The following is a 17,626-nucleotide window of genomic DNA, read 5'->3' as shown; positions in this document are numbered from 1 at the left end:
TACAGTGTAGACCAGCATACTTAGCATCACCTGGGAACTTGTTAGAAATGCAAATTCTTGGGCTCACCCAGAACTACTAAATGAGAAAATCTTGGGACTGGGTCCAACAATCTGTTTTAAGAAGCCTTCCACATGACACTGATGCACATTAAAATTTGAAGAAACCCTGTTCTAGATAAATGTTTCCCAAATGTTAGTCACCTAGATCTATATCAAGCTTACTATTTTTTGCCCCGTTTTCTGTTTTTAAATATTTTATCCTTATGTCAACTCACTTTCTAAAAATTTAATTTTAAAATGAAAGTTTATGCCACCAGAAAAACACAATGAAAACAACATGGGATTATCAGAAATAACTAGACTTTGTTGTCAGTTACCCTATGCTAAAAATTAGAACTTGTTAGATGTATTAAACACATATTGAGCATTAAATGGAAACACTTTTCTTGACTTAATCATGATAAATAATCACCACTAAGTGATAGAGTGGTGTTTAAAATGTCATTTTGGTGAAATCACATACATCTAAAATCATATTTTGTACAAATACCATACTTTGGAAAATACTGTTCTGATTACTCATGTGAAAGGAAAGCTGTTTGAACTGTATATACCTAAGTCCCTACGTAGAAATTACTAACCAGAAATACACACCTGTGCGATGGAGAGATACTGAAGTACCTAGAGCCGTCCATCTAGAGTTTACATTTCTAGGGTGAAATTACCTCATTTAGCTTGATTTCTTATGTGTCTCTTAGTGTTTGGTCCATGGTGGCTAGCAGTTATGCAGGATTTCCACAGTGGGATTGCGAGTAGGTGCCTGGCTCTGGGAAAAGCTGCATTTCAAAGATAACCCCTGGACTAGAGACTGGTAGAAATGGCTTTCACTCTACATTATGGACAGAGGAACAGCAGGGTATGTTTGCTAGTAAAACAGCTGATTCACCCCAGACCGTGTGTTTTTATTTTGAGAAATTGCTGTGTTACAGTTTAATTTGCCTCATAGTATTAGAGGGACTATTTCCCCAGAAATAATGTTCTGTATAGTGATGTGGTTTAGGGTACACTAGTTGTTAAGAAAAGAATCTTACTTTCCTGAATATCCCCAGGTTGCTGAATTGTTTTAATTATTCCTTTCCTTTTCTTAGAGATAATGGATATATTTGCTTCTATCGTATTTTCACTCTGCAATAAAGTAGTGACAGTAGGACTCTAATCCTAGAGTACTGTAAATCTAGTGGGAAGTGAAGATTTACACATGAACAGTTATGTTTATTTTAAAGTGATGAATTCTGTGGTACTGATTAAACATATCTAAGTTAGAGAAAACTTTAAAAAATACAAAAAAAATCAAACATCTATATGAATCAACAAATGTTATTTTGTATATTTCCCTCAACTTAAAGTAAACTGTTACAAGTGAAGTCTCTTATGTTCCCCTTCACAATCTCAGTCCTTTCCCTAGAGGCAGTCTTTGTTTTAGTGGTTTGAAGGCTTGGTCTCCTTCATGATAATCTGTTTTTCATTTTAACTTCCTTTATCATTCAGTTGTCTGTCACCTCTGTCCTTTGATACTCTCATTTCGTTTCCCTTTTATTTTCCTTCAGTGGTTTTAGATTTGGGGAGGCTCTGCTTAGCTTTTATAGCTGTCACCAACCAGTGAGAATTTTCTTTCAAATAAATAAATCAGCCAATTACTTTTTCTTTGGTTCTTTCTAGCTACTTCTTTATAGCCAGAGATAGCTTTCATTCTTTTAGTTATGTGTACAAGAAATTCTGGATGACAGAAGGCACCAGATAGCCAAAGTCTGAGTGTTACTATGTCAGTATTGCAGCTCCGCAAATAAGTACCAAATATAAAACTCAGCAGGTTGCAACTTTTTAATGACTTTTTCCTTTATGGCATATATTATAAAACAAATTCTATATAATCTACTTTCAGAATCTGATTTTTTAGGTGACCAACTCTTCTAATGTATTTTTTAAATTGCAGAGGAGAGATATTCTACAGATTTCCCAAAGCATGTATTCCCCCCCAAAAATGTGATGACATTGACCCCCGCCAGTGTCCAAGACTCTATGCTTGTGTAGAGAAGATAGAGTTTTAGCAAAGGGAATAGAATCCTTGGAATGTAGCTACTTTAGTATTTTTGTTCTCATATCCATTGTCATTCTTTTAGTTCTTAAAGACCCCAGTAAGCTTTTTCTGCTACTGTTGCCCTGTCTCATTTTTTATAATTTTGTTAAATGGATTTTCATAGATAAGTAGGCTGGTAGATTTAAAAAATTATTTTAGCATTATTAATCTTTGATCATATTCAGCAACAATGAAATTTCTACAGTGGGCATTGCATTTTTAAAATGTTGGGCTTGTCATGGGGATTATAATGGGAGTGCTATTTGCACCTACTAGTAATTAAACCCTAGGACTATATGACAGGATTAAGAGAGATAGCCTTTCTAAGCTATATATAGTACTCTTATTTTTGCATTTTCTGGGGGCTACCCTAGTCAGTATGATTTTATAAGTTGTGTTAGAAAGAAGTGACTTGGTGTTAAATTTGGAAGGGAGAATGCCATACTTGATTTTTCCCACTGCCGTCTTTGGCTGACTACTTGTTTATTATATTTTGTATATAATAAATATATTCCTGAAAAGTTTGATATATATCATGTCATATTAAGTGTTTTAAAAGCATCTGTAATCATTATGTCAAGACATGGTAGTGAGTCCTTTTATAAAATGAATCCTGTAGTTTGAATTGTATAAATATATAGTGAATTAAACTGTGTATTAACAAGAGCATATGGAGTAATAAGTGTTTTTTTAAAGGTTAATTACAAAATGGTTCTTATAGGTGAGTTAGGCTGAATTCTAAAGGAACAACACAGGTAGGTGGGAGAAGTTAGTAGAGTTGGTGAGAAACTTTGAGGAGGGTGTCAAAGTGATCAGATTGGTTCTTTGGTATAGTAGACACTGTTCAGCTTTTACCCTTGGTTCCACATGGAAGACCTGAGTTTACTAGTTACACAGCAGCTCTGTTCCTGCCCTGTACTAGTCTAGAAATTAGCCATGGGTCTTTATAAAGTTCCCTTCTTGCTGTGTGGACTCAGTAGCTTATATTGTAAGAAATGATAGTAAGAAGGTGGAACATTTCTCTGCATTCGGGGATTCAAGGGCACGGAAATGAGAAGCCTCACGCTTTTGGTTATACACACCTCCAGTTCTTACTCTGGCTTTCCTTTCACTGAAGGGGTATGGATTTTATTTCAGTAGGAATGTACCTACTTTGTTCCCAGACCAACTCTGACATGTGGCCCCTAAAAAGTATACCTGTGGGGAGGGCTTTGGCTGTCATATTGGAGAAAGTGGGAGGGTTTCCCCATCTCTTGGCCCCATTTATATACTAGGAGATGCTTCCATTTGCTTTGTGTGCTGTTGAGTTTTCTCTTCTCTGTTTTCCCTAAGCTAAGCTCTAAGCTAATTCTGTACAAAAGAAATACTAATTAGTTGTTTTCATAAGTTGCTTGCCATTAATGCCTGATAATATGCAGTAAAATAAGGATTCTGCATACCATTATATATGTCAAATATTACAAACTTTAAGGTTCTTTTGAAATGATAATACTAAACTCAGTTCACTTTTGCTTAGCCTTCACAGTTGTTGATCACATAGCATGGTCATCCACTCACAGCTTAAAAAAATACAGGGAGCATCGGAGAGAATGGGTAAAGTAAAATTTTGATGTTTTTAAAATAGCACCTAAATCTATGAAAGTTGATTTGATTTATTGTTTGTGTGGGAGGGAGATGGTGGGTGGCACTGGAGGGGAGGGGGTGTGGATATTGGGGAAAACAGCATGCACCATGTAATATGATTTCAGATACTGCTACAATTTGAGTCTTAAGTTTCAGAAAAGGCAGGAGCATAAATGGCAGTGTTGGGATTTACAGTGGGCTCATTTTTCCTCCCCAGCAGATGAGGGAATTTTGAGAATAGCATTTGAACACAGTTTGGACAGGAACCTTCATTTTAGAGCAGCCTGACCATATTCCCTGAGTGAAACTGCCTCTATCATCTTAGGCCCTGTTACATCGCTGAAAGACCTCTAGAGGACTAATATATATGCATTTCAATTTTTTTGTACACCTGTGAATTCGGGTGTTCTCAAATACAGGTAGTAATTCATGAAGCTCATGAAGGGATTGAACAAGAGAGAGAGGTCAAGAGATTTGTTACTCTCAAGTTAGTTGCTTGTTAGGGAATATTAATAGAAGTTTTGAGGCTTCCTGCCAAAGTTCTAAGTCAAGTTTCTAATTCTAAAAATTTGACATTGTAGTTATATACAAAGCCTAATTAATTAACGTAGAGGTTATAAAGGACAGAGAGACCTACATGTTTTTATGGATATGAAGTTTTGTTGTTGCATAACTTGGTCTAATCTCTGCCCCATTATTTTAAAACATTAAAAAAAATTTGGTTCATACACTAAAAATCTGGATTGGAGGAAAAATGAAAAAAAAAAAGTCTTAAGAAATCATGTTTTACCCAAAAAATATATTATTCTGGCCCCAACTTTGCTATTCTCTTAACATGAAGCTATTTGCCAAAGCCAAATGAAAACCTGTTTCCCAAAACTACCTGCCTCTACTCTGTAAGCTGTGTCAAAAATACTGCTCCAGTTTGGAATGATCTTTCTCCTTTCCTTTGGTCTAAGTAAGTTCCATCTTTCCTTCAAATTTTGGCTTCTACTTAACTCTATGAAGCCTTTTCTAATCTCTCCAGTCCTTGGTAGTCATTCCAGTCTTAGAATCCTAAAGTACTACTATACTACTATTGAAACATCCATGTGGCACTTGGATCATGCTGCCTTGTATTTCTTGTTATTTCATTTAAATATCCTATTTCTCTAGAAAAATCATGGGTTCCTTGAGGGTAGAGAGCTTGTCTTATATGCCTACTATAAAGGATATGTTCACTAATAGGTTTGATTCTGTGATTTGGATCCAGCGTTAGTGTAACAGTAACTTTTTTTTTTAACTTGGGTTATTTTTATGTGAATATGTGCCCAGAAAACCCAGAGATGAAATACATTGAACTCATAAAACAATTCTTTTGTATTATAAGGAGATTGGGTTTTTATTTGTTGCCTATTAATTGTAGTCCCCTTGCCCTTTGCCCCCCCTGCCCCACCTTTTTTTTTTCAAATTGGTGCTGTTTTTACCTAGTTTCCTTTGGTAAATATGGTTTGGGCCAGATATCTTGACAGAAACTAAAACTATAAGTATTTTTATTTTAAAATTCTTTGTTGGTTTAGCTAAGTTATATTTTTTTACGACATGAGCCCAAATAAGTTTATTAAGTACTATATGGTAATGTAGCCAAGTTATTTTAAAATGTTAATCTCTTTAAGTTTCTTAAGTAAGACTTTAAAAATATCAATAAACAGATACTCAGTTGTTAGTCTCTCTTAGGGTAACAGTTTACAGTTAGCCCCTCTTGTGTATTTCTGTATCTATTAAATTTCTGTAATATTAAATTATTAGGGATTTTAATATGTTATTGTTTTAAAGGTTTCTATAAAGTACAGCCTGATACTTGGTAGCTGTATTTTTTGTTTGCTGCAGTTATCAGATGCAGTTTATAGAGCAACCATTCATATGCAGTGAGGAGTTATTTAAAAATGCTTTTTGGCATTTATAGAAGTGGATTTTTTTAGAAAGCTCACTGAAGATAATTGCTAAATTTGTATTGTTCATATCTTATCAGATAGCTGTGTCTTCAGGGCACAATACTTAATATTAGATTTAATGTTGATGATTTCTGTAGCAAAGCAGTCACCTTACTTGGTGAAATGTCTGATTAATAAAACTGAACCTCGATTTTATTCTAAGGCTTGTCTTATAATATGCTTGAACTATTAGTTTGACAAAGCACGTTTTGAAACAATACTGCTGTTGCATACCAAGAGCTTAGATACTTGTAGCAGGAGACTCATACATAAATATAAGGGCTTTTGTCTTTTCTACTTAAAAATTTTATATCATCTTTAAGTTTCTTAGCATAATTTGGGTACAGATTTAAAAGGTTCTAATATAGCATTGCCATTCTGGTGTGAGTTTATCATATTACCAGTCTAACAAAAGCTTAAGGCCCTCACCAAATTCCTGATGAAATATACTTAAAAAACAAACAAACCAGTTTTAAAAACCCCCAATTGGCCCAAGGACCACTTTCCAGAGCTCTAGCTTTGGACTTATATCTGTTAGTCATACTCTTCTCTAGGGTTACACTTGTTAAGTAAATATTAAAAAAAAATAAAACATCCTGATTTTGTTCACTTTTGTTTTCCTATACAAGAATCTTTACAGTCAACATGTACTTCTAGATGCTGTATTGAAATTGCTGGCAGAGTCTATTCTATACAAACTGAACAATCTGGCCCCTTGTTTTATTTGTAAAGGTTCAATGTATCTATGCCTGCCTACTTCAGTCTGCAAGGGAGTGTCAGAAAGGCCCCGCATTCGCCGAGCCGTGAGTTATCACTAACTTTTCAGATGTGTTAATGAATGTGGAACAAAAACAGTTGTGTTTAAAAGGAAAAAAGGACCATCAAAATAACTTACTATTACAGTAGCAGGCGTGAACTCTAAATGAATTATTCCAAATTGTGGTGTCAAAAATAACCTACTCTAACTAGAAACGAGCTAGCTTCTAGAAAACCTCTTGTTGAACTGTTCTGAAGCCATCATTTTAGGTATAAATTTTGGTTCTTAAAATTTTATATACCTGGTTGTGAATTGGAATGTCCTGTAAGTCTTTTTAACCACCTTAAAACAATTTGAACAAAATCTTACCCCACCTAAAAATGACTGTAGTTGACTTGCATATTAACCTCTTTAGAATAAGACCATGTGAAATTGGTAAAGTTTTAACCTTTTTTGTTATTCACATGTGAAAAACAAATTAAATAGTTGGATCACTTCTTAGATGAAAGTTTTTGGAGCACTCCAGGCACCATGTGAAGTATAGAAGTATTTACAGTCTAATTTGGTACCAATAGATCTTGCTTCAGTAATTCACCAGTAGGTTTTCATTCATCAATGATGATATCAATTTAAGGTAAAATAAAACACCTACATTTCTTAGGGTTTATCATTCAACATAGAGGAAACATTCTTAGGAGTTTTTTTTCTTTTTATTCCCAAAGAAATTCTAAGCAAAAAAAATCGTAACTAACATCTTTATTTTGTTGATAGGCTAGTCACCTTTCTTTTTTTTAGATTCTTTAAAGTTTTGAGTAAGTAGGTTGGATTAGCAGGTTGGATGCTTCTGTTGCTTAGGGAGGTGTATTGTGTTACATGAAAACAGGATGAATTTAAATGTACCCAGTTTGGCCATATACAGCACAGACTACATAAAACTTGGAGGTATGGAACCTCTGGAGGCATTAAAGTTAACATTTCGTTTAGGCAGTATGCCTTTGTTTGGTGTGTAAGTCCTTCCAGGTTTGTACATTCTTAAACCCGTTATTCTACCCTCTCTAACTCCTCCCAGCAGCAAAAGGGAGACACTTCAGCTGGAACAAAATAGTGGAAGAAATGGCGTCTGGGGTTCAGTGGGGATTCGCAGTGTGTATGCAATGTTTGCAAGATTACTTTTATGTTCAATTAATGTAAATAATCACAAAATAACTCAGTGCTTAGTGTCAAGTAGGGAACATTGTATACCAGTAGAAACTCCTAGTGGGTTTGCTGTAAGCCTCTTAACCTCTTGGGGCCTTAGTTTCTTCATCTGCAGTATGAAGGAGTTGGACTCCATTATCTTTAAGGTCCATTCCTGCTCTAAATCCTATGCTTTTCTGAAGTACTCTATTTAACAACTCATTGCTTTCCCCTTTGACTATTTTGAATTACATTAGCAGTACACGAACTGCAACTGCATGTTGTCTAAAATAGTTTTTCTGTAGGATATTATATAAAAAACTAATCCCCCTTTAGCTGGTTTATAAGCGTGTGTGTGTGTGTAGCCACACATAAAAAGCTAGTGATAGTAGGGCTCTCAGAAAATATTTTCCAGTTTTCTAACCTTGAATGTTATTAACTTTCCTATATTACAGGAGATACTACTCGTCAACGAATCAAATTCAGTGATGACAGAGTATGCAAGAGTCACCTTCTGAACTGTTGCCCCCATGATGTCCTCTCTGGAACTGTATGTATTTATCAAATTTATTGTTTGATTATTGGTATATTACAAAAATGAACTGCTTGAAAAAGTCTTAATTATTTAATTTTTGTTACACAATGACTTTTTAAAATGCTGTTGTTAGGGGAAGATTTGTAGGCTAGGCACAAATATTTACTCATGTTGATGATACAAATCTGCAGTAATGAGATTCCTCACAAAGGTAATTTCTGTGTTTTACTTATAGATTTTTCCAGTCTTCAGAGAAATTTTTTAAAAAGCAGTTATTTGGAACATAGAGGCAATTATTTTATTATATAGCAATAGCATTTTTAGTTAAGGAATAAAATAATATGTGAGATTTAAAAAATAGTTTACTGTTGAGCAGAGTAGACTTTTATCCACAACAGCATGCATTTTTGTTAAGATTCTTGCACATTTATATTGTGGAAATCATAGTGGGGAAAATATTTAGTAAATAGTTAAATTCACACAGCTTGATTTGCAAGGAGTGTTACCACTTAGAAGTTTATATTACTGAACTCCTAGTAATGTAAAACTCACTTAATTTAGATTCTCTGTCTTGTAATGGTGGTTGATCTTAGAGAATCATCATCATAATTTGAAATATAAATCACATGAGGATGAACTTATGCTTAAATAGATCAAAGCATTTGATTCCTAGGCTTTTGGCTTTGGTTGAAATTCTTTCTCACTGCAAGAGTCTCCACAGGCTGCATCTGATGGCAGAGGAAGGCTAGTAGGGCTAAACATTTAGGTGACTATTTCTCATTTGCCAGAAATGACTGAAACTAAGGAAAGATTTCAGCTTCCATTTTCAGAGCTAAGAGTTCCCTTGTAGATGTCTCAGTGAGTGGTTTTGTCTTGATAGGAGTTAAATACTCCAAACAGGTAGGTATCAAGGCATATGCAGTAGGAAACACCTCTCTTTCCAGTAGGAAAAACTATTGAAACTATATTATGTTAAAAGGAAAAAAAGAGCCTACACGTAAAAATATGTATACTACCTAATACTTAAAAAAGTGTACCACCACCAGACAAATCATTTTCTGAGCCCTTAAATTAGGACTGTGACAGATATTTAATCCTCATAGTATCTTAGTATACTTTCACTGTATACATTTACTATTAAACTTAGCAGTTAAAGTAATTTAGTGGCTAAATTATCACTTCCAATAAAATTTGAGAGAAAGATTAATAAAGTGGCAGAATTTAGTATATTTTTTAGTACTTCAAAACTGGCCATTTAAAGACTTCGACATATGTTCTTCAGGTATGGCATTAATAATAAAAATCTGACATCATAGTTGTGGTTTACCTTTTACAATATACATAATGCAGTTACACTCATTTATTTCTTAAAACCATTCTCTGAGTTACATGATCCACAGTAAACCTTACTGATAGTAAGTGGCTTATTCAAAATCACTCAGTTCTATTAACTTAAAGCAAAACCAGGACTGAACCCAAATTTTCTGGGCTATAGTCTAACGTATTTTCAACTCTGTAGGGAATACTTAGTCATCTGTCATATTAAATAAAAAAGATCTTGGACTTTGATTCCTGTAAAATTCTTGCTGGTAGATTTATAAGACGCACATTTTTTAAATTATAACATTTATGAAATATACATCTTAAAATTGGTAATAGAAAATTCTGTCTTAATGGTAACATTTTTCTTGTAATACAGATTTCATGATGAGGTTTAAAAGTGACTGTCTTAGAGTACACAACAACCAGTTAAGTTTAAGCCCATCTAAAGACACTTTCCAGGGAACCTCTGGACAAAAGTAATCTTTTTGTCAGTCTAAGAACGAGATCGTCATATGTAAGGATGGTGTTAAGTAATTGTGAGTCTCTTTCAGGATTTAAGCCATGTTTTAAGGACTGGCTGTATGACTTTGGGAGACCCTGTGTTGTCATAGAATGGTGTCCTTGGGAATTTGAAACCATCCATAGTGAGACTTTCTCATGACCCTTATTAGGAAAAAGGGCTATTTATAGCAGTTCATTCTATGTATAAATGGTTTGTAATTACATATCTGACTTCTTTAGCAACCAATCTCTGTAGGCAGTCTAATAAACAGTTCACATCTCTTCATGTAGAAGATGCCCAATTTTTGTTGATTTAATAACATGTTAGGTGAAGGATGAAAAAGCTGAACTCTGTTGATTTTATAATTCTTTCCCTTTGGTGCCTAACTAAAGGTTGCCCTTTAGTTTCCCTGACCCTGTTCCTTAGCTCTGCCACTTCCAGCAGAACATGACTCACCAATATTCTAGATTATTTAGAAGAAGGCACAACAATGTATTCACTGGATTTTTTTTCATTATAAAGAAGTTGAATTTTATATCAAGCATTTGGAGATGAAGAGTGTGATTTCTAAAAATATACTCATAACTGACAACTAGTGTGGCATAATTTTGGAATTCAGTTTGATAAAAATGCCCCTGTAACATTTTACCTTCCATTAGTCTGGTACTCTAATTAATATAGTCAATTCTTAAGCTAATAATTAGAGGAGGTAAAATATAGAACAGGATCAAAATAATTGTATATATATTTTTGGATTTTGATTTTTATTAAGAAGCATGTCTAACATAATTTCAATGTTACTGTATTTCAAAGGCTTATATTTTCCTATTCATCTAAGAATATTTTCTGGTTTTAGTCCTACTCTTTTCTCCTTTTGGCATACTTGGCTTTTCCCAGTTCCATTCACCTTGCAGACAGACAACATCCCCTTACAGATTTAAGCAAAACAAAAAACCTAAGCAGAGTTGTCATTTTTTTCCTCCCACAATCATTTCTGTCACATATCTTCCCTGAGGAAGGCTAAATATGTTGGGGTGCTTAAAAAAACAAGTTTCCATCTAGTTCCTAGTAATCTGGGGAAAAGATATGTGATAGTGATAATTAATAGGAAACGTTAAATCTAAAGCAGAGATGGTAACAAGCTTGAAATTAAAGTCTGCAGAGGTGGAAATGTATACTCAAAGTGTGCCTGTCCTAAATTCAGAAATGGCCACTACTAATTTTATTACAGCCTTCATCATAGTGTAATTTTAGCACTGACGGGCTGTCATGTCTTCCAGCATAAGGTCATTATTTTTTAGATGGGAAAAAATGAGGGCTCAGAGAAATCCTGTTTGTTAGATCTCTTATCAAAGAATCACAATATATGATACCATGCAGGAATCTCAGAGTTATTTAAACTGAAATACTTTAAAAAATTTTTAGTTGTTAATTTTTTAGATAACACAATTTTATAGGGCAGTGCCTTTCAGATGTTTTTTGAGATGTCCTTGGAGGCATTGCATATACTAGTGACATGGGGATAGACCAATCTTTCCTATTTGGACTAGAGTTTTACGCATTTTACATATAGGGATTTTCTATGAAATTCTGTTAAAAAAAAAAAGATTCTACTGCTCAGAAATAAAATTTAAGAAGAACTGGTCTTGAGAGATATTTAGGAACAGGGATAAAATAAAATTCTATATGCCTTTTTGAAGTGATTGGGTGGCAGTGTTGGTTGTCAAAAATTCTGACTGAGTTGATTTTATGGTGCCTGAATAAGTTCTGGGTTTTGTCTGAAGTGCAATTTTTACTAATTAAAACTTCTTTATTGCTTCTCTAGCTCTTTCTTTTAAGGCCTGGTCTAAAATCAGTTACTCGGGTACATACAAACCTGAACTTTAAAACTGCTGCAGCCTCTTTGATAGTACATATGCAAAAGAGGCATGAAAGTGTGGAGAAGCAGAGTAAGTGATAAGACGTAAACAAACCCGCACAAAATTTTCTCAGCCAGCCACTAGAATGTAAGTTTCATATAAAGGGATGTTTTTTTTCAGAGCTGTATTCCTAGCATCTAGAACAGTATCCCTCCATTGTGTTGAATGAATAATAAATCCACCCAAAAGTAGAATGCTAAATAAACATGTATTTTCATAAAACTAAGTTTGAGTTTTAAAAATTAATGATTGTTCATGGGAAATGTGTTACTTTTAAACAAATGAAGAGAGGATCTTCATTTTGTTGAGTTGCTTGTTAAAGTACCCAGCAGTGGCTTCCACATTTCAAATGTGAAAAAGTTAAGTCTGTAGATATTTCACATCCAGTCTCTTCTTCAGAAATGGTTTGTTTGGGGCTACTTTGGTATTTTTAGTAAGTGCTTTTAACATAGCCCAAATTACTGGCTTGATTTTTTTTTTTTTAAATTTATATGACAATTTCTAGAGCTTCCCAATTTGCAGAATGGCAGTTAAACCTTAGGTTTTCCACATTTGGCTTTTGAAATGTATTGTGTCCTTATAGAGCAGATTTACAGTTTGTATTTTATTCTTCTCAGTCTACTACAAAAATATATATTCTTATAAAAAGCATTTCTAAAGGCCACCTAAAGCAGAAACATATTTGGTGCCTAGGATTTCAGAACCACATTATAGGCTTCCCAATGAATAATTAAAACTTTACTGTTGAACTTTAAAAACCAGGTCCTGAATATAATTTGGAGCATTGTTGGCAAATTGGCACATGAATATCCTGAACTAGTCATCTTGGTACCATATGCCTTTGGGACAATCTAAATAATCCTGCAGTCATTTGTTTATATACTTACTGTACTTCAGGCTATGGAGGTGATGTTTTTGTTTTTATTTTCAAAGTTGTCCAGAGACCGTGTATTCTAGAATCTTGTTCTATAGTCTGTCTCTAGTTGAAGTTGGCCAGCATCTCTGCCCATTACTTGGATTAATAGTTAAATACAAATACAGATGATGAATTACAGTGCTGATGACATCTTTATTAAATCAAATACAAATTCATTAAACTTTTATTCTATTATATTACTGAATTAGTCTGAAGGAAGAATCCTTTTTCAACTTCGTAGTAGAAAATTTCAACTAAATAAAAGTAGAATTGTATTATGAACTTCATGTACCCATAGACCAACTTCAGTAAATATTTTGCACATAGCCATCTTGTTTCATTTATAGTCACTTACGTCCTTTTCACCCTTTTGTTTGTTTTTGAAGCAGATCTTAAATCTTGGGGCTATTGTTTGGGATGACTTTGAAACTATAAAGTAGCAAAGGCCAGTTACTCCCAAGCAAAGCAGAATGAAGTCTGGAAGTCATTGTAGAAGCAGATTGTTTTTCATAGTCTGAAACTTAACACATTCTGGTGTCAACATTTGATTCTCCCTAAATGCTCTTACCAAAGAACCAGGTCTTATCCCCTTAGAATTCCCTGGACTTTCAAATGTCTTTAAGAGATATGTACCATTATGCAAAGTGTATTTTAACAAGTCTGAAGAAACTAGTGTGTTTTCTGAGGCTGTTCACTGAAAAGGGGAGGATGGAATTAATATCATTTGGGAGACACAGGCAGTGAACACAGACTAGAGCAAACAAATGGTAATAAATGAAAACTTGAAACAAATATTTTTATTGTACAGGTGATTTACCACAAACATCAAGCAAAGTCACAGATTCTCTATCACTGGAAATATTTTTAAAAATGTGGTGAGTTCTACCTTGATGTGCAGGTTGCAGACCAATATTTTATGGTATTTATTATAGTAGTGTTTGGAATAGTGAAGTTTTAAATATTGGAAGCAGAGGAAGAAATAGCAATAGGGTAGCAAGAACTTTAGATTAATGAGGGCTGAATGGGAAAAGTAAAGAGAACTCACAGTAAAAGTTAACAAAAAATTCCCCTTCAAGAAGTGATTTATTTACTTCTTTTTGGAAGGTAGAGCTGATGGTTGAGATCCTCATTCAGTGATTCATTCACTTAACAAATACTCGTTGAGGACCTGTTCTGTGCCATGTGCTATGCTGGGGAAATAGAAATGGACATGGGTTTCTGCTTTAGTGGTGGGAGCTTAACATCCTAATGTGGGAGACACAACCAAGTGTGAAAAATAAAGTGTTTAAATGTGTGACGAAACAGCATGGTTAGGTAATTTAGGTAGCCTGAGACAGTAGACAAGGAGCTACTCTGGCAAGGTAGCTGGTAGAAAACTTTCTTGATGAAGGGACATTTGAAGAGATTGAAATGTTTAGAAGCCAGTCATTTCTGAGTGGGAAAGAACTTACTATATGTTTTTACCACACAAAAACTTCTGCTGGTTCCCTACTATATGTATGTATATATATGGTCAAAAATCTAAAATCCTTAGTACAGTCTACCTCTCCTTTGAATGAATAAATCAGTTTGATCTTTGCTTTTGATCACACTGATTTATTCATTGTTGTCTTACTACTTTCCCTAGCCTGCTTCTCATTTTTGCCTGCTGCTTTTCTCTGCTTGGAATGCCCTTTCCTCTATGGATTTAAATCCTGCCTGGCTTACTACACGATTGCCTGGACTTCTAAACCCCATTGTAGCACCTCTCTCCATACTACTGAATAGGCACTTATTTTATCTTCATTATGTATATGTCCTCTTTTCTTCTCAGTTCCATAGTATAGTCTATTGGGCAAGGCCTTCATTTTAATTTTATCTAGATATCTTTTCATATCTAGGGTTAGAAATGGATAAAGTGCTTCCTGCTATTATCTTTAAAAAAATATATTAAGGAAATGTAGAAGAGCTTTATTTTTCTTTATCCACTCAGTGAAAAATGGACTTGGAGGTGGAACATATGAGTGGGAACAAGCAGTTAAAAAATTAGGAAGTGGCAGAAAAGCAGGAAGCAGTGTGCCCCATTCCTCTTCACCCAACACTCATTTTTGACTTGTTACTTTTGAGTGCCAGGATTGGAATTAGGAAAGAAGAATTAGTTTTTATTTTAAGACAGTAGTGGCAGAACTGAAACTCATATCCAGGTTTTTCCCAAATTTTACTAGGCTTTCTCTTGTTCTTGAGCTGAGTCTTGAAGCAAGCATTGAATGTAGATGGAAGAGGGATCTTACAAATATGAGAAAGGAAGAAAGTGAAGTTCCAATAAGTGGGATCAAAGTATAGTTGATTTATATTTTAGAAAATAGCACTGGAACAGTATTTGGAAGGATTCACATGCTAGGCCAGGGGTTTGTATTTCCTGTGCCCTCTGTCCTGCTATCAAGAGTTTTAGTCCACTTTTTCTCCAGCTGGTGTTTTCTTTTAGTACTTTACCAATGTCACTGTCTATTCTTACATTCCCTGCCATCTTTCTGCTATATCTAAATTATCATTTTGATGTCTTTCACCCTTGTCTTTTACTTAAGACTCTTACACTAAAAAAATGTAATAAGAAGACAAACGGGGAAAATTATTATTTTAAACAAACTAAGCAATATAAATAAATAAATGGAAGAATTAAAGCCAGGTTAGATAAAATAGAAATACCTCTGTAATGAAGTATGATAAAAGTTCTTTATTTACATTATTAAGACACTATTTTAGAAATTTCTATTGTTATTCCCAAGCATTCTTTCTCACCTTCTCCCCCATTAAATGTTCCTGTGGTGATTTTCTGTGATCTTGCATGTGATCTTCAGAAATACTTTTCAGTATCTCCATTGTTAATAAATTGACTGAGAGAGGCCAGACTCAGGGTTGCAATATAATTTGTTTATGAGGGTCTCCAAGGAAAATACTTCAACTGAAACTCCAAGGAGGAATATGTAGAAATTTGTTTGGAAAACTACTTGGATAAAGAAAGCCTTTGGTGACTGTACTCTTAATATCTGTACCATACTGGATGCATGTCCAAAGCAACCTGTGTCCATCAGTAGATGAATGGATAAAGATGATGAGGTACATATATATAATGGAACATTACTCAGCCATAAAAAGAAAACAAATCCTACAATTTGCAACAACATGGGTGGAGCTAGAGGGTATTATGCTCAGTGAAATAAGCCAGGCAGAGAAAGACAAATACCAAATGATTTCCCTCATCATTTGTGGAGTATAACAACGAAGCAAAACTGAAGGAACAAAACAGCAGCAGAGTCACAGACTCCCAAGAAGTGACTAGCTGTTACCAAAGGGAAGGGGTTGGGAAAGGTGGGTGGGGAGGGAGGGAGAAGGGGATTAAGGGGCACTATAATTAGCACACTTAATATAGGTGGGTCACTGGAGAAAGGCAGTACAACATGGAGAAGACCAGTAATGACCCTATAGCATCTTACTATGCTGATGGACAGTGACTGCAATGGGGGGAGGGGGCTTGATAATATGGGTGAATGTTGAAACTGCAGTGTTGCTCAGGTGAAACCTTCCTAAGATTGTATATCAATGATACCTTAATTTAAAAAAAAATCAGCATGTCCAAAAGAAAACATTTTGCTTCACAGATCAGCTCTCCTGGTTGATTCAGTCAGTTCCCTTGGTGGTATCAATGTTTGCTCATGTTTGAAATATTTAATACCTTGGTAAGACTCCTGATCTTTTCCTCTCCATACTTCATTTCCATTTAGTTAACACCTGTGAATTGAAGGTCATTGTGTTATTGAAAGAATACTGAGTTACATTAAGGACTAGACGCAGATTTTTTCTCTTCTGAACCACTAGCTTATGATCTTATGCTTATGATCTTCTGACTTCTCTGAACCATGATTTCTGTATTTGTAGGAAGGTGGTAATGGGATTGAAGAGATCCTTCCCATCTTTAAAATGCTCTTAATTCTTCCTTAGCACTCTTGTTTTCCCGTCGTCACATCCTTTTCATTTCCTCTTCTATTTGACCCTTACGGCTTTATTTTTGGTTTGTCATAATAGCATCTCCTGCTCTTGGTCTCTTCCATGTTGTTAGTCCATCCAGTAGTGTTAAGGCTTCTAAAACAGACTTCATCATGTCATTTCTGTTCAAGTAGTCAAACATTCTTCTTTGCTTAGAGTAAGTTCTATATATGTTGACTCATTCAGAATCTTCTACCATCTATTCATTCTGTAATTTTATCCATATAGCAATCCTGAAGCACTTAAAAAAAGAGAAGTTTGTAGGGAGTAGGTTTTTCAGAGTTAAGTGGATAATAAGAGGTAAAGGAAAGTCTTCTGAGGTGGTCAGTGCTCAGTCTTATTTTGTTTATTACTTAGGCAATATAGTTTTCAAGTATAAGAGGAAAAAGCATAAAACGTGTATTTCCCATTATATATATCGTCCCCCTTTCCAGACCTAAACCCTGTCAACAATTGAATGACCATCTTTCACTCTCCTTTCTGTGCATTTACAAGTATGAGTGTGTTGTGTTTTAACAAATGGCATTACATTATTTGAGTTTTTTCCACTTAACTGAAGTCTCCATATTAGTGGTTTAAGTGATTCACATTTTTTAACAATGCCTGCATAATATTTCATAGTATGACTTTCCTAAATTATTTATTCAATGACTATTAATATGGTACAGTTGTTGATTCTGTGGTATGTAGCATGGTGATGAAATCCTCATATGTGCATCTTTGTGTACATTTGCAACTGTTG

At 34.5% G+C, this 17,626-nt stretch overlaps 1 protein-coding gene across 10 annotated transcripts in view; it reads left to right on the top strand.

Annotated features, from left to right (window-relative positions):
* Nucleotides 1–17,626, top strand: part of LUC7L2 (LUC7 like 2, pre-mRNA splicing factor) — a 66,745-nt gene that overhangs the window by 16,809 nt on the left and 32,310 nt on the right. For 3 of the 10 annotated variants that reach the window (XM_073238370.1, XM_073238373.1, XM_073238375.1), the window contains one exon: nucleotides 8,122–8,216. In XM_073238370.1, the coding sequence (XP_073094471.1) occupies nucleotides 8,122–8,216 (95 nt within the window). Of the gene's footprint in view, nucleotides 1–3,653; nucleotides 3,731–6,465; nucleotides 6,537–7,559; nucleotides 7,634–8,121; nucleotides 8,217–11,851; nucleotides 12,033–13,669; nucleotides 13,737–17,626 lie in introns of those variants that run through there. The other 7 variants (XM_073238369.1, XM_073238371.1, XM_073238377.1 and 4 more) reach the window with 7 other exon arrangements.

This window comes from Manis javanica, chromosome 6, assembly GCF_040802235.1.
Source record: "Manis javanica isolate MJ-LG chromosome 6, MJ_LKY, whole genome shotgun sequence".
Classification (NCBI taxonomy): domain Eukaryota; kingdom Metazoa; phylum Chordata; class Mammalia; order Pholidota; family Manidae; genus Manis; species Manis javanica.
This window is presented reverse-complemented; position numbering and strand designations above follow the sequence as displayed.